This window comes from Orcinus orca, chromosome 5 (genome assembly GCF_937001465.1).
Source record: "Orcinus orca chromosome 5, mOrcOrc1.1, whole genome shotgun sequence".
Lineage (NCBI taxonomy): Eukaryota > Metazoa > Chordata > Mammalia > Artiodactyla > Delphinidae > Orcinus > Orcinus orca.
In genome coordinates this window covers 136632619-136650152 of record NC_064563.1, presented here as the reverse complement: position 1 = coordinate 136650152, position 17534 = coordinate 136632619, and the positions used below count along the sequence as shown (strand labels likewise).

Genomic DNA, 17534 nt, shown 5'->3' with positions numbered 1-17534 from the left:
GAAATGAGGGTTGAATCAGATAGTCCAAGTAACTGGTATGTTGGGCAAGATGGACTGAAGGATAGGGACTTCCCTGGTGGCACATTGGTTAAGAATCTGCCTGCCAATGCAGGGGACATGGGTTTGAGCCCTGGTCTGGGAAGATCCCACATGTTGCAGAGCAACTAAGCCTGTGCACCACAGTTACTGAGCCTGCGCTCTAGAGCCCGCGAGCCACAACTACTGAGCCTGCGCACCTAGAGCCCATGCTCTGCAACAACAGAAGCCACCGCAGTGAGGAGCCCACACACACCACAACGAAGAGTAGCCCCCGCTCGCAGCAAAGAGAGAAAGCCCGTGTGCAGCAACAAAGACACAACGCAGCAAAAATACAGTATAAATAAATAAATAAATTAATTTAAAAAAAAAAGATGGACTGAAGGATAGTTTCAAGACAGACCTTATTTTGAATTTTGCTTCCTATTATGCCCTAAGAACTTATTTGGCGAGGATGGACTTCCCGTGCTCCTGGGCAAAGGTGGGCTGTGTGTGGGTTTCCTTCCAGTTGCCCCTCCAGATCCACTCTCTACCTTGATGTGTACGGATCACATCAATATGCTTCGTGCCCTCTGGGTTCCAGTTGGATTTGGGCAATGGGGAGCTCCAGCAGGAAACTGGAGGGAGGGATGAGAACATGGTCAAGGAATTTCATTTCCAGTCTCCCTCCCTGGGAGGTCAGCCCAGCTGGCTGCCTCCCTTGATGGAAGCGTGAGCCTCTCAAGGTGGTCTGCTCTTCCTAACTCTGTTTCCCTCCCTGCATACCTGTGGGTTGAGGGAGGCGTGGTGTCAGTTCCAATGCTATTAACCGAGGTTCCTGCTATCCCTGAGGTTTTCTCCTGCCACGCAGTCTCCACCTTTGTTATTTGACACTTTGTAAAGCAACCCTCCCCAAGTTGTGGGAATTTGAGTACTCCCCCACCCTCCCACTTAGGGAGTAAACAATTCTGCAGCCACTTTAGCTGCAAACAGAATCTCAATGATGAAATGACAGCATTCAGTCCAAGATATTAATCAACACTGCAATCCTCACTCCAGCATAAGAATCATCCCCCTCCCCCAGGTAGGATGTGCAAGTGGGCTCTTGCCTCTAGTGGGGGAAGGGCACGTGGCTGGCTCTGCTCCTTTTTACACCTCATCTGGCCCCTGCTGATCCCATTCCTAGACTGAAGTGGGGGACAAAGGGGACAGGGCAGTTTCACTTGAACTGGTTCTGTCATAACCTGGTTTTGCACCCTCTGGCCTGGCATGATTAGAACCAGCTCTCTCTCCTGGTCCCTCAGAAACTCCCTGTACCCCACCCCCCAGCTGCACACCCATGAGCGGGGAGTCTCCCCTTGGGCTGCTGCCCCCCTGGTTCTCCAGGGGCCCTTTCACACGTGAATGCTCCCTGTTGGAGAATCTTCATCCTTCCAGGTCATCTTCTTGGGCAGAACTTAAAATTCTAGGTGACCTTCCCACCAGCAAAATTCGTATCTAGTTGACAATCTATCCGGCTCACCTTTTTTTGTTTAATGTTTAATTAATTTAATTAATTTATTTTTGGCCGCGTTGGGTCTTCGTTGCTGCACGCAGGCTTTCTCTAGTTGTGGCGAGCGGGCGCTACTCTTTGCTGCAGTGCGCAGGCTTCTCAGTGCGGAGGCTTCTCTTGTTGCGGAGCACAGGCTCTAGGCGCGCGGGCTCAGTAGTTGTGGCACGCAGGCTCAGTAGCTGTGGCTTGCGGGCTCTAGAGCGCAGTCTCAGTAGTTGTGGCGCACGGGCTTAGTTGCTCCGCGGCATGTGGGATCTTCCCGGACCAGGGCTCGAACCCATGTCCCCTGCATTGGCAGGCGGATTCCTAACCACTGTGCCATCAGGGAAGTCCCTATCTGGCTCACCTTTGTTGTGTGCCCCCCCACGCCCCCAAAACAACTCAACAGCCGAATTCTCCTGCGGGCCACTGTCTGCAAACATCTGGGGACACACAGGCTCTGGGAATCGTTCCTTGAAGTCTCCTCTCAGCCAGACTGAAGCAAGTGGGCAGATACCCTTCACCCTGTCTACTGGGGAAGAGGACTGGAGCTTACAACCCAGCCAGTCTCCAAAGAAACGCTCAGGAAGTCATCCCTGTCACCACTTGCTCCAGTCTCTAATATTCCCCAAATGTGGGAGGAGGTTTAAGGGCAGGAGTGAATTAGCTCTCCAATATCCGCTCTGAACATTCCTCCAGGGCGTGGGGTGGGAGAAGCAATGGGTCTCACACATTCTGGTAAGTCATCTTTACCTCATCTTGGACTCTCAGTCGAAACCTCAATTTTAACAGGCTGTAAGAGACTGTTACACATGCTCTTAATTACTAGTAAAAAGATACAAAACAGTTCAGACTGGCTTCCACAATAAAGAGAATTTATTGGTTCACATAATTGAAGAAGTCCAGCCATCATGTGCTCCATTTCTCTGTAATTCTCTCAGTTCCGCCCATCTGTGTTTACAAGGTGGTTGCCATACAACATGGGTATGTGCTTCCAGCGAACAAAGAGGATATCTCTTCCCTCAACTACTAAACAAGAGTCTTGAGATTTACTCTGACTGGATAAAATTTGACAACGTAGGTCAAGTTCTTATCCCGAGTCAATTCCTAAAGCCAGGGGAGCACCGTGTGCCAATTGGCCTAAGCCTGGGGTAGGACCCATCCCTGCTCAGTAACTGTGGGAGAGACGTGGGTTCTCCCCATTGGGTTAAACCTCTGGGGACACATTCTTGGAATTGGTGGTGATGGTCTTGGTGGTGATGGGGCTTAGACTCAGCCTTACCCACATCCCCTAGTTGTGTAATTAAGAAGAAGGGTGGTAGGGCTTCCCTGGTGGCGCAGTGGTTGAGAGTCCGCCTGCCGATGCAGGGGACATGGGTTCGTGCCCCGGTCCAGGAGGATCCCACATACCGCAGAGCGGCTGGGCCCGTGATCCATGGCCGCTGAGCCTGCGCATCCGGAGCCTGTGCTCCGCAACGGGAGAGGCCACAGCAGTGAGAGGCCCGCATACCTCACAAAAAAAAAAAAAAAAAAAAAAATTACACCCACCCAGTCCAAGGTCATCGTACCCAAGCATCTCTTTTTGTCCCTACATAAAACGTGATTTTGTGGGTATCTAAATATTTTATATTCGTAATACAAACATACTCATGACTTTAAAAGGCGTTTATTTTGCCTTGGGGACGACTTTTCCATTAGACACAAAGCTGAGGGCCTGTGATATTTTTAGGGCCCCATGAAAATGTTTGAATTTTGAAGTCAGCAGGAAACAAATGAACTTTTAGGTCAAAGAAAATATTTTAAAGTATAATATTTGCATATGTGTCTTTATAGCAATACTGTTGTAAACTATTATTATTATGATGATTTATTTTAAAACAATGTTTTAAAAATTTAAAAGGAGGAATGGGCCCAGCAAGGCACAAATTCCTAGGACCGCTGAAAGTCATCAGGCAGCCCTGCTCTGCATTCCTTCCTTACTGGGATATCCCACAGTATTTAATGTTGCCAGTAGGAACCCAAAGTCTGAGGCAAAGAGATTATCCCTTGAAGTCCAAGGTTATTACCCATTTACTTGTACCAGAGATATTGTGCTTGAAAACAGCAGTCCTGCGAGGTCAGGCTTGCCTCCACAAAAGAAGCAGAGGAGGGAAGGCAATTCCACGGGTGAAATAAAAGCCTAAAATATCTGAAGAATTTTCTCCCACTTGGAGACTAATGAACATGGGCATAGTTAGCTAGAGATAAGTATTTTCACGCATATTATATCACGATCCCCATAACAACCCCACTGCAGTACTGACCCACGTAAACCATGAAAAATTAGACTCAGGGAAGGCAAGTAGCCTTTCCGGTTTCCTACACGGTTATACCTCCTGAAGGGTTAGGTCAACCCAAGGCTTTTGACTCCAAAGTTTTTGCTTGTTGCTGGTGGCCAGAGGCACTAAAGTTGGAAGCAAATTTTTTGGTAGATAGTTGACCTGACCAAGCAAAGTGGGCAGTGACTTAGGACACACCCAAAGGATTCTAAGAACAGACGTAGGACCTTGGGGGTTCCTTTCTTCCCAGATATGCCGCCAGGTTGTCCATGATGCAGCCGGTCCATTTCCCACCATCCTTTCCTGTCCTAACCTGTGGTGCTTTAAATTCAGAGGCCGGCTTTCTGGGGCAGCTGAGGAAGGCTGTCCTTACCAGACAGAAGGAATGCTCACTTGGTGCAAGGGGCGAGGGGCTCGCAGATCCAGACAGCAGAGGCACTTCCATGCTTTCCAGCGACACCACTGCTGCCCACACCCACCTTTCCAGCTTGTCCTTGCAGTGCTAGCCTGAGTGATCTGGGGCCCTTTCCGGGGTCTCGTTAGAGCAATAACAATGCATAAAAGGAACATGTGACAGGGTGGCTCCCCAACAACCCTTGCTTTCTCCACCTCAAGGAAGTTAGGCAGACAAACTAAAGCAGTGGCAACCAAAAGTGGAGGTGCCCCGACTGACAGCATCTGCATCACCCAGGAGCCTGTTAAGCAAATTCTCGGGCCTATCCTGACCTATTGATGGAGAATCTGTGAAGGGGGTGTGGACGAAGAATGGTGCCTGCCATATGAGTAAACAAAGGATGTTTTGGCTATCGAGCCATCAGCCACTGTAGCAGCCCTGATTTCAATGAGCCCAGATTCTTGCATCTTCCCATATACAAAAAAGCGCTAAATGCATTAACTTCAGATGTGTGGTTTTCTTTAATTAACAGTGATCATTTGGGACTTCCCTCGTGGTCCAGTGTGTAAAACTCCACGCTCCCAGTGCAGGGGGCCCGGGTTTGATCCCTGGTCAGGGAACCAGATCCCGCATGCATGCCGCAACTAAGTGTTCGCATGCCGCAACTTAAGAGTCCGTATGCCACAACTAAAGCCACAACCATGAAGGTCAGTCTCAGGCCACAACTAAAGATCCCATGTGCCGCGTGCCGCAACTAAGACCCGGCAGAGCCAAAATAAATAATAAATAAATAAAAAAATTTAAAAAGACAATATCATCTGATGTTCCAACTACCTGTTTTTGTTGTTGTTGTTGATTTGTTTGTTTTTCCAAAATCTCCTGTGTATCCTGGCTCCTTCCTTACCTCTTTGGAGCAGTCCCTCCCAACTATCTGACAGGCTGCCTCCTGGGCTGAAGTCCTCAGCGAGTCCACCACATAAAACATAATTCTCAACTTTTAAGTCGTGCATTGTTTTTTCAGTCCACAGTGGGGCTCAGAAATCTGTGTCCCATCCAGCTCCCAGGTGACTCTCAGGCACGCTAAATTTGAGGGGTTGTAGCCACAGAAACATAGAGGAAGGAGGCCGGAGAAAGCAGGACTGCGCCCCAACTCCTCTATCTCTGAGTGGTGTATAGGCGGCATATTCCCTTTCGTAACCATTGCCAAGGTCTCCGTGAGGGGCTGGTAATGTAGTTCGGTGGGACTAACTTTTTCAAAGACGCTTCCCCTCCTGTGTAAGAGGCTGCACTCTCTCCCCAGGCAGCCTAGCGAGCGGATCTCGGGCAGCCTCAATTTCCTAAGGCTGGAAAGCGCGACGCAGGCGCAGTGACTCCCCCGCCAGGCCCCGCTCCACCGCGAGCAAGCGCGCTCCCAGGCTGCCTGCCGCCCCTCCCCCCTCCCCCTGCGCCGCCTCGCCCCGCCTCGCGCACGCGCAACGGCGTTTTTCCCGTGACCCTCCGCGGCGCAGGCAATTTGTAGCTAAATGGCGGGTCCTTGGTCTCAGGCTTGTTGCAAAACATGCTCCTCTACTAGCTGTGCGTGTGGCGACAAGGGCAAGTGGAGTAACTCCTCGCTCTTAGGCAAGCGGCTCTCAGAAGACTCGAGCCGCCACCAGCTGCTGCAGAAGTGGGCGAGCATGTGGAGCTGCGTGAGCGGGGACGCGTCGGTGGCCAGCACGGAAAGGACGCGGCGCGAGGAGACTGCGGAGCCGGCGGAGGAGGAGGACAGGCCGCTGGTGTTTCTGTGCTCTGGTTGCCGGCGGCCGCTGGGCGACTCGCTGAGCTGGGTGACGAGCCAGGAAGACACCAACTGCATCCTGCTGCGCTGTCAGTTCGGGCGGGGGCCTTAGGACTTAGGACCGCCTTCTTCCCGGGTGTGCCGCACCTGGGCGGCCCCGGAGGAGGCGGAGGTGTTTCGGGGCCTCCCAGGGTCTTTATATATATTTATTTGTTTATTTTTAATAAATTTATTTATTTTTGGCCGCGTTGGGTTTTTCGTTGCTGCACGTGGGCTTTCTCTAGTTGGGGCGAGCGGGGGCTACTCTTTGTTGCGGTGCGCGGGCTTCTCATTGAAGGGGCTTCTCTTGTTGCGGAGCACGGGCTCTAGACGCGCGGTCTTCAGTAGTTGTGGCATATGCGTTCAGTAGTTGTGGCTCGCGGGCTCCAGAGCGCAGGCTCAGTAGTTGTGGCACACAGGCTTAGTTGCTCCGCGGCACGTGGGATCTTCCCGGACAAGGGCTCGAACCCGAGTCCCCTGCATTGGCAGGCAGATTCTTAACCGCTGCGCCACCACGGAAGACCCTCTCAGGGTCTTTAAAAGCAGAAAAATCTGAGACGGTGAGCTGTCCCAGAAAAAGGGGAGGAGGAGAGTCATCCCTGCACCTTGGACTCACGAGTGACAGGTTCTTTTCTGAGGTTCCCCCGTCCCGGAAGAGCAGTGGATGAATCAGTGTCGTCGTGAGCATTACTTAGAAAAAAATGACCAACTAGGTTGTAAGCATTTAGGGTGTAGATATTGTGTTACTCCTTATAGAAATTAGCGGGCTGTTAATCGGTAAATAGTATTGTTAATGGTTTAGGACATTAAGCTTTTCAGCTGCGTGCTTCCTTCGGGGGATGTCAGGGTTGATTTCTCAAGTCTTCATAGTTGTATCAGCGGACACCTTTACCGTCTGAAGTGTTAACAACCGTAGAGTTGACAGAACATAATGGTGTCAAAAAAATTAAAGGAGACTTGCAATAAAAGCACCAACAATCCTATCAAAATTGGAGAGGAAGGAGGATGTAGTAAACATACAGGTAACTGGTAGAGCCAGTATCTTTTGAAACCTTTATGTTTCCCCAACGCTTCCTGGTTTTGTTGTTTTCATAGTATTTGTATAGGGGAGTGGTTCACATATTTTTTCTGAGTTGGTGTAAAAATGTATGTTCTTTTTGGACTTGTGGTTTTCAAGATGAAATTTATGCTCTATTTGAATTCTGTAAATATTTTATGGCAGAAATTCACCACCGATTCGTTGACATTTGTGGAATGTTTTCCTTCCTGGAATATATTGGGAAGAAAGGAGGACAGCAGTGTCCACCTGTTAACCTGAAACTTTTTGGAACCTCTTTTCCTTAAGGATGCAATTAACGATAGTCCCTTTCAGTTGTTAAACAAAAGCCTAAGAACATACATTTCCCATACAATTCATTGAGATTAACCCTTTGCAGCTATTAAAATCAATGCAAAAGGATTTATCCCCCAATGCTGACACTCTCATGTCCCCAGAGTTCAACATGCTTTATTCTCATTTATACTTCCAGATACTCTCCATGCATGTATGAGCATGTTTAAATATGTAAATTTTTTGGAATTCCCTAAAGATGTAAATTTTTCAAAACGTACTTGAGATTATATTATTTATACTGTTAAGCATCCTTACTTTTTTATTCTGCACATATATTCTGAGTATTTTTCCATATTAGTGCATATAGATATACTTCACGTTTTTAATAGCTTCTTGTTGTACCCCTGCTGAGAGGCAGTATAGATCATGGCCCTCAACTGCATGGGTTTGAATCCTGGCCTGCCACTTACTAGCTGTGTCTTTTTGGGCAAGCTACTTAGTCTCTCTGTGCCTCAGTTTTCTCCTCTGTAAAAATGGGGATAATACTTAATGGGGTGATTAGGAGGATTAACTGGGTTGATGTGTGTCATGTGCTCAGAAGACATAGGAAGCGCCACGTAAGTGATATCTTTAATGGAGATGCCATTCATCCTCCCAGTCTGCCCCTGTTGACAGAGGTCTGGGTTTTTTCCCAGTGTTGCCACCATTAGAACAACATGTATGTATTTGGGTTGATTTTGATACAGTAGGAGAAGCTCTTCCTTTTAGTAGGTGAGTTTATGTCATTGACATAAATGTCATTGACATTTATGTTATTTTTAAGAAATAATATTGATATGTTTGGTGCTAAATCTTTACCATCCTTTCTGTTTTTACGTCTTTTCTCTCCTTTATCACGTGGGCGCTTTTGTTTTATCTATGAAAACACTATTCTGTTATTTAGTTTGTCTATACCAGTAGTTTTTAAAATTTGAAAAGTATATATAAATATCCTTTTTTTATCAGCTTTAGACAAATTGATTTAACACCCTCCCCCCTTCCTCCCAGTGAAAGATTAGAAAATGAATGTTGGATTAATTTCCATTCCCCTCCCCGCTCCAATTGGAGTTAGTTTAATTGTTTTTACTTTGTCAAGGTTTATAACATTTACATACTGTTCCGTAGCCATAGCATCGTCCTTTAGCTTTAATACAATGTTTCTATGAACTTATTTCTCAAGTCCAGGACTCTTATTAATAATGAGAAGGCTTATTAATAGCTTTCTCATTCCTGTGTTGTTTATTTGATTCATCTTCACCAGTGGTTTTCCCATCCCCAAGAAAACGTCAAGTTTGAGCGCTTGAAAATGTCTTTCTGTTGTCTTTATACAGGAATGTCAACTTGGCTGCATGTTCAGTCCTGGTGTCATGCTGTTTGCTTTTCCCAGGCACAGGGAGCAGCTAGTGCAAAGGCCTTGAGGCTAGCGAGACCGAATGGTAGATTAAAGATAAGATTTAGGGAGGAAGGAAGGGGCCAGAAAATTTAGGGCCTTGTAGGCTGTTCTGTGGAATGAGAATCTATTCTAGTGCACGAGTTGTTGTTTAAGCAGGAGAGTGATATGACCCAGTCTTTTCTTTGGAGGATGCACTGAAGAGAAGAAGAAGCATGGAAGTGGGCAGGTCTGTGAGGAGCTAGTGCAGCCGTCCAGCCAGAGGAGGTGGAGGTGGTTTGGGGGCTGGAGTGAGGGTTGTGAGGTAGAATTGACAGGGTTTATCTGTGGACTGTCTATGCGGGGAGAAGTGTAAGGAGACAGTGACTCAGGGGTGACACCGGTTTCTGGTTTGAGCGATGGGTAGATGGAAGTGGAATTTACTGAGTTAAGGTAGACTGTAGAGGAGGTGAAATCGAGAGTCTGTTCTGGCCATTGTAGGTCTGATGTCCTTTCTTCATGTCCCTCTGCTTCCGATTCCCCCGCCTTTAGTGTGTTCTGAACTTGGGAAACGGGAATGTTTCCTGCTGCTTCTAGGGTTCAGCTGTGACCCCTGTCCAGGCTGTGGTCTAAAAGGTTTTGGGCTGAGCTCCTGAGGACCCTCTCAGTTACTTCTAGAGAAACGAGCTCTGCGTGTGAGATCTGGAGATGTACGCACAGGCTTTTATCCTCTTCCTTGGGTTGATCCCAGTTTTACTGTGTCTGGCGGATATTCTTGATAGTCCGTGATTTGGGGTTCTAATTGTCCCAAATTTTACTGTCAGTTGAATTTTTTTCTTCCTAATTTTATTCACTTTGTTAATTTCAGAGTTTTCTGGGAATGGAAGGAAATAACTCTTATTCTGCTCTCTTTTTCCAGAAGACCCTGTACATTTAGTCTTAAACTACCCCGTGTGTGGGACTTTTGAGCCTTTTTTTTTTCTGGCCTTCTGGGTTCTAAAATAAAAGTTGAATTAGAAGTTCTCTCAATGTCTGCGTGTGTATTGTAACAAACGGCATTAAGAAATTATTGTTACTTTCTTCTTTCTAGGTGTTTCCTGTAATGTTTCTGTGGATAAGGAACAGATACTATCCAAACGTAAAAATGAAAATGGTTGGTGAGTAAGGCTATATCTATGTGAATATGTACGTTAGCGAAAATGTTTATTTTTCAAATAAAAGTCTTTAAGGAGACCATCAGCAGTAAGGTTTGGGATAAAACTTTTTTCATGGTAATCAGTATAAAAGCAGTCATTCTAATATACCAATTCTTGAGTGCTGGTGGTCTCCTTTAGACATGAGATGGAAGAGTTTCTAAACCTCTCAGGGCACATTCTGACACTCCCTTTTTGGGTGTTTGCGCTTGTCGTGAAGAAAATCGAAAATAAAAGTAGAAAAGGAAAATATCTGTATCATGGACTCTCCAAGCCCAAGGATGCTTTAGATGAACGCTCCCTACCTTTTTCATGCCATGGCGCCCATAGAAAATGCTAAGGTCATGCATACACACATATACGGCCTATTGAGGTAAACAGACAGGGCTGCAGGAACAGCAGCATGGGGCCTCCAGCACTGGCAGGCCCTGTGCTGCCACTCCAATGGTTGAAGTGGTCAGAATCTTGCTATACCTGCCACGCATCTGCTGCAAGGGGCATCCTCAGCAAACTGAATGGGAAGCTCTGCCTTCTAGTATTGTTGCCCGAAACGTGTCATACTGATGTATATGAATACGTGGGACACAGGCAGTTGAACAGAAATTAATGATCATGTATATTTTTTATTTTAAAATGTTGGCTTTTAATTTTAGTCACGTTAGATTGTCCCATTCAAATGAAGTGTATTTTAATTTAAAAAATGACTATTTAAGGAGAATTAAATTCATAATAGGACAGGTAGTATGTGGATATAACAAAAATTGTACTGTTGGCATGCTGGTGGTTAAAATTTGGAGAACCCAGCCTTAGATCACTTCTCATTTTGTAGATGAAGAAAGCAAGGCCTGAGGAGGTTCCAGCTTCACTCAGGATGCAGGACTGATTAGTAAGGGCGAGGATGATGCTTTGTTATTTCTCTTTGTTTCCTGCAGAGTGTACTGCACTTCCCAGCTCTGGTCATTTTGACGTCAGCTTTACCATTTTTGCCATATCCGTGTAACAGCTGTGCTATCATGTACTTAATATTTTTCATTAAATTGACTCCTAATTTTTATTTAAATTTATTTAAAAAGGAATCTTTATATTACTGCCATAAATGTGTCATTTGCTGTAACTGGAAAGTAACTGTGAAGATAATTACACTGAAAACACATGTTATTAAATTCTAGCTGAGATAGTATTGCCTGGCTGGTTCTGAGCCTGAGGTCTGTTCTCCTACTGTTAAAAGATTTGCAACTGTGAGATGCAGGTTAAAGACATTCTAGCACCAGACTGAGACTTTCTTCTCTTTATATATAATCAGGATTGTTAGAGAATTGAAAAGGGAATTGACGCTCGCTCTGAACCAGTGTTTCTAAGTCCTATTTACTTGTATCACCTGAACCCATCCTTTATGCCAAACTATGGCCCATGGGCCAAGCACCAGTTTGTTTGTTTTTATTTTTAAGATTTTTTTTTTTGACGTGGACCATTTTTAAAGTGTTTATTGAATTTGTTACAATATTGCTTGTGTTTTATGTTTTGGTTTTCTGGCCCCGAGGCATGTGGGATCTTAGTTCCCCCACCAGGGATCAAACCCGCACCCCCTGCACTGGAAGGCGAAGTCTCAACCACTGGACTGCCAGGGAAGTCCCAAGCGCCTGTTTTTGTAAATACATTGTTATTGGAACACAGATCAGTTATGTGTTATCTGTGGCAGCTTCTATGCTAACAGTGGTAGAGGCAAGTAGTTGCAACAGACACCATCTGGCCTGAGAGCCTAAAATATTTGTTCTCTAGATCATTACAGAAAAAAATTTGCCTATCCCTTCCCCAGAATGCTAATGATCCTTGGTGGACAATATAACATTACAAGGGCATGTAGAATCTTTTTGTCTTATTTCAAAATTTTAGTTAATTTTTCTTAATACTGAATTGAGGCATTTGCATTCTAGGAAAACACTACCTTAGTACACCCTGTTCTCGTCACTTTTGTACATGCCCTTTGGCACTGGATACCTAAGGCAGTGCCGCCTGGAGGCGACTGTCTACATTTCTGATGTAAGCATCTTACTATCATTCTTTTCCTTCTTCTGTACATATGACTTAGTAGGGTCAGAATAACATACTTTAGCAACTTAAATGTTTAGGTGTTTATGGATCTCAACAATGGGATTTTTGTTATAACCAGTTGCTAAAGCAGTGGCATTTCTTGTTGCAGCATCCTGGAGGCTTTGTACTGCGCAGGATGTTCACTCAACCTCGGCTACATATACAGGTGCACACCCAAGAATCTAGACTACAAGAGGGACTTGTTCTGTCTCAGTGTCGAAGCCATTGAAAGGTAAGTTTGATGTATAAATGAATAGCTCATAAATGAATTCTCAGAAACTTGCTTCCAGAGAAATTGGTATGAAAACATCGAAACTAAATCAACACTGGTTAAAATATATTTTTAAGTAACTTCTGACAATAAAGCTAGTGATTTTTTTTTTTTTTTTTTTTTTTTGCGGTACGCGGGCCTCTCACTGTTGTGGCCTCTCCCATTGCGGAGCACAGGCTCCAGACGCGCAGGCTCAGCGGCCATGGATTACGGGCCCAGCCACTCCGCGGCACGTGGGATCTTCCCGGACCGGGGCACGAACCCGTGTCCCCTGCATCGGCAGGCGGACTCTCAACCACTGCACCACCAGGGAAGCCCCGCTAGTGATTTTTTGTTTGGACCCGATTTATTTGCTATTGGAAAAATCTGTCATTCTAAATTGTAGGAGAAAACACTGAGAACATTTTTCAGAGTAAAAATATGTTGTTTTTCTTAACAATCGAATTTAGTTTAGTTTAATAGGATTTTTTTTAAAAGCCATTGTGTGGATCAATATATTTTGTCCATTTTATTTTTCCCTCTAGTTTTTAGTCTCCTAGAATATCATAAAGAAATAGGACAGAAATGGTCAGGAAAGAAGTCCCTTTGGTGTTCTGGAAAAGTAGAAATACAAAGTCCAACTATTTCCTTGAGGGTGGTAGATAATTGTCTGCTTGTTTTGAGAGATGCAAGGAAGTACCTTCATTTTTCAAGACTTCTAAAAAGCGTGAGGAGACCAGGTGAATTAGGGTCTGATGACAGATATCTTAATGGCCCTCTAATTCACTAGCCTTTTTTTTTTTTTTTGCGGTACGCGGGACTCTAGCTGTAGTGGCCTCTCTCCCATTGCGGAGCACTGGCTCTGGACGCGCAGGCTCAGCGGCCATGGCTCGCGGGCCCAGCCGCTCCGTGGCATGTGGGATCTTCCCAGACCAGGGCACGAACCCGTGTCCCCTCCATTGGCAGGCGGACTCTCATCCACTGTGCCACCAGGGAAGCCCTCACTAGCCTTTTTAAAACAGGAAACAATTAATCAGTTGACCCCAGTGTATTTTCACTTATCCTGGAAAAGATGTAACCCTTAAGATTTTAAAGATGCCTAGGGCACCTTAAGTATCAGGAAAGAAGAACAATTTAAGAAGAAAAAAAAAAAATGCCTACACTTTCATTACTCGAGGTATTTCGTCACTCCGGTTGAATTTCTTAGAGTTTCTCTTTAAAGAATTTAAAACAGTATTCTTCTTCTTATAATTATAATTTTTCATTTAATTATTCTTTGATGACTGCAGTTTTGCCACCTTCTTTGAAACTAGACAGGTTTAGGTCAAAATGATAAAATCTGCAAACTTTTTATATTCCTTACACAAGAGAATAGTATAGCAAGCACTGCTCATTGTTGTAAAGCATGCAGGCCTGCCTAGAGAGGGATCCGATCTGTTTTGGGTTTAAACAGAAGACCCAGGCCCAAACAACTGCTCTCTTAATCTCCATGAGAACTCTACTAAGATTTGTGAGAATTATGTGGGGGAGAGTACAGGTATAAACAACGTGAACTCTTCAGTACGGTTGGTACAAAACTTTAAAAGTGATGCATATCTGTATAAGAGAAAATGTGTGGAAGATCTCTCCATAGAGGGTCATAGTATTGAAGCTGTTTTTTCCTGAGCAGTTGAATACCTCTTGGGGCAGAATTTTAATGACGAGGAACCTGGTTTGTTTTAGAAGTGGATGCCCTCTGTAATGTTTATTTACAGTATTATAAATTACTCAATACTGTTTAATTTTTTCCCCCATCTCATTTTTCTTTTCTAAACAGGATATTAATTGCCTTCTGCAATTTTGCCTCCCATGTCATTTTCCAGAAATTTAATCAATTTAATCTTGGGTTTCCAAGAGAAGACTGTTCTTATTTGACAAAAGAAGGGACATATTGAAGTCGTTAACATGTAAGGAAAGACTTCTACTAAAGAAACGCAAAAGAGTCAAGTTTCTTTCTTTGAGAAATACCAGCACCTCCTTCCCTACTGTTTAGATTTATTTGTTACCAAAGCTGGGCCTCTTTTCCTTCCATTACCAGGCCAATTTTTCTGTTCTTTGTATTTTCTAAACCACAGCATCTCATCACCCCAGAGAGTGGAGCAAAACATAAGTTACAGGATAACTGTTGAAGTTGTGCAAATCTAGGTAATCAAGAGTTGACTACACAAATCATATACTAAAAGTCAAACTTGAAAATGCACACGTTCCTGAGGAGTTACATTAAAAAAAAAAAAAAAAGTGATATAAAGCAGTGGCTTCTTCAGGATCTTTTAAAACTTTAAAATAGAATTTTGAACCATGAGTGGTAATGTTTTGCCACCCAACTTACTACAGAGCAAGTTGATTTCCAATAACAAAATACTTATAATATTGGGAAATATGTAGGGCTCTTGGACAAAGCTGTTATGGAGAAAAACATGATTTCATGTAGTTCAGCTTCCTATGTAGGTTGCTATTAACAAAAGTAGTTGTTTTATGTGTTTACTTGGTACTAATATATAGTTTGATATACATATTCAAGTTTTAATATCATTAGTTTTTGTATTTATTTATTTACTTACTTATGGCTGCGCTGCACTGCATGTGGGATCATAGTTCCCCAACCAGGGATCGAACCTGTGTCCACTACAGTGGAAGCGCAGAGCCCTAACCATTGGACCACCAGGGAATTCCCTTAATATTATTCATGTAAATTTTATATTTACTCCCTTTTCATGTTTTAACTCTGTACTGTTATTATACTTCAGTTATGTTTTAGGGTCCTCTGAAAAGCAAATTGTGTCAGAAGATAAAGAGCTTTTTAATCTTGAAAGCCGAGTTGAAATAGAAAAATCTCTGAAGCAGGTAATCTTGTTCTGCACTTTTTGTATCTTTGTATGAACAACTTCCAGTCAGTGATCAAGTGCTCCTCCACGAATAATCCTTAATGTGTTTTCTGTTTTGACCTTAGCACTTTCATGGGAAGAGAGTGCTTATTTTATTTTATTCTTACTTATTTATTTCAGTTGTTAGTAAAGTTGATTTTGGGGGGAGCCAAACTACAAATTAAGCTAAAGCTATATCAAAAAAATAATAAAGAAGGCATTTCATACTAAAATCAAAGTAGTATATATTCTAAAACTATTAAAATAGAAATATATCTTCTTAAATCATTATTTCACGGTAAAAATAGCCTTGTTTTTGAATGTTAACATCCTCTCACAGATAGGCAAGATAGTGATGAATGTATAAAAAAGCTACAGATTAGAGGTTGAGAACTACTGTTAATAAACTTATGTCTTATTTAAATGGAATTCTGTTAAATACTTACTATCTGTGTGTAATGCATAACATATTCAGAAATTGTATTAATGATGAATATTTTAATCATATTTAACCATGTATGATTTTAATCATGTATTTTTTTTTTATATTCTTATTTCAATTCAATAGATGGAAGATGTTTTGACAGCATTGCAAACAAAGCTTTGGGAGGTTGAATCAAAATTGCCCTTTACCAGCTGCAAGAGCTGAAATCTGTTCCAAGTCTCCCGTTCTGGAGTCCTTCGCTGATGGACAGTTGTTTCATATGTAGCAATTCTTGTTATAACTTACTTCACTTAGAACTGAAAGAATTCAAAATGGTCATGTACTTTACATTCTCTTGAACTGGTCAACTGATCAAATGAGAAGAATTGTAGAATTACTTTTCCAGCTGTATTTGATGGTAAAAAGATGATTGTTTCCTAAATTCCAATTTTAAAGTCGTGATACTTCCTGGAAGTGAAATTTAGGAGTTTCTATTTTGATAAACCGCCATAATTTTCTGAACGGTTTTCTCCTCAGTACCAAATTCGTTATTCTTTATTTCTTATTTTTTTAAAACTTTATTTCACCTTTAATACTTCGAACAATATTTAATATTGAGTGGTAAGAAAATCTTAGAAGTTTTCCCACCCACTGTGTGGTTGAATCTCCTCTGAAAACTAATGCGTACAGCTCTGTGGAGAAACTGGTCAGTTGAGTTATTTGTCAGAACTAGTCAAAACCTTGCACGAGAGCAGAATAGCGTGTATTCTAGTGGCGGTAGAATTCCACTTGACCCTGTTTATTTACTACTGTATGCCAAAAAAACCTGGCAGAATATTTACCAAAAAGAGTAGTAATCATTTCTGAGGGTGGGGTTCTGGGGAAGTTTTCAGTTTTCCAGTTTTCTATAATGTAAGACGTAGAGTAAGCACATGTTGTTTTTATAATGAGGGAGAAAATAAAGATTAAAACAAAGTGCTTTACAGTTGATTTTTCCAAAACAGTTATTGACCTGAGCTCAGATATCCTGGTGTCATGAACTCTACACATTTACTGGGCGTGGCAGTGTGAGGGTCCAGCTTAGGACCGTCAAGGTAACCCCACGTTTCCCCAGGCCGTCTCTGCTTTCGAGTGGACATGAGGCCACATAATGTTAGTACTCAGCATGTTTGAGAACTGCCCTGATTATGTCTGAGGAGACTTAAAGTTGTCATATAAAAGTTCCCAAGTCAAATTGACTCGATCATTGATCATTCACAATTATTGAGTTCTTTTTTGATGTATCTGTCAGCAGCCTCTAATAATTTGAAATTAGGGAGCCGTCCAGGTCTCTTCTCAACACCTGCTGGCAACAAAACAGTCATCCTGCCTCAGTAAGCTCACATCCCAGGGGCCTGTCCTTTTAGGTGCTCGGTGGCACTTGCGTGGATGTTCATTTAGAACAGATGGGAGAGTATTTTAACAGCGAGATTCAGCTAACTTTCTGCTTGCACGGGTAACAGAATTCTCCAACAGTCACTTTCAGGGCCATTCCAAAGAGGTAGGCAGTTTGGCTCCCTAATTCCTTTTACCCTGTTCATTCTGGGGCAGAATTTCTAGCTAATCCATACATCTTGAAAACTACTCATTTCACCAAAGAAGAGTAATTTCTAATATCCACAGTGCTAACCAAGCCTCTGTGGTGGTTTGGGAAATAAACAGCCCAAGTGCCTTTGTGGCTTCTCCAAGTGTGGGCCTTTCATTAGTGTTTCCCTGCAAATTCGCCACCCCTGGAATTTTATCTCCAGTTGGGGTCCTTCAGATGAAGTTAACTACCCGTCCCTGGGGTGCAGGTGGAGAGCTCACACACATTCGTATC

At 43.5% G+C, this 17534-nt stretch overlaps 1 protein-coding gene across 1 annotated transcript; it reads left to right on the top strand.

The window, feature by feature from the left end:
- The first annotated feature begins 5752 nt into the window (after positions 1–5752).
- On the top strand, positions 5753–16654 carry MIS18A (MIS18 kinetochore protein A). Its single transcript, XM_004264512.3, has 5 exons — positions 5753–6124; positions 9906–9972; positions 12209–12331; positions 15136–15232; positions 15821–16654. The coding sequence occupies exons 1-5, from the start codon at positions 5782–5784 to the stop codon at positions 15899–15901; spliced, it is 711 nt and encodes a 236-aa protein (XP_004264560.1). The 5' UTR covers positions 5753–5781; the 3' UTR covers positions 15902–16654.
- The last annotated feature ends 880 nt before the right edge of the window (positions 16655–17534 follow it).

Bases quoted from the DNA above. Each gene is read 5' to 3' on its own strand.
- MIS18A (XM_004264512.3), top strand. From the start codon at position 5,782: ATGGCGGGTCCTTGGTCTCAGGCTTGTTGCAAAACATGCTCCTCTACT. The intron at 9,973-12,208 runs GTGAGTAAGGCT...TTCTTGTTGCAG, and splicing joins CGTAAAAATGAAAATGGTTG to CATCCTGGAGGCTTTGTACT. The intron at 15,233-15,820 runs GTAATCTTGTTC...TCAATTCAATAG, and splicing joins TAGAAAAATCTCTGAAGCAG to ATGGAAGATGTTTTGACAGC.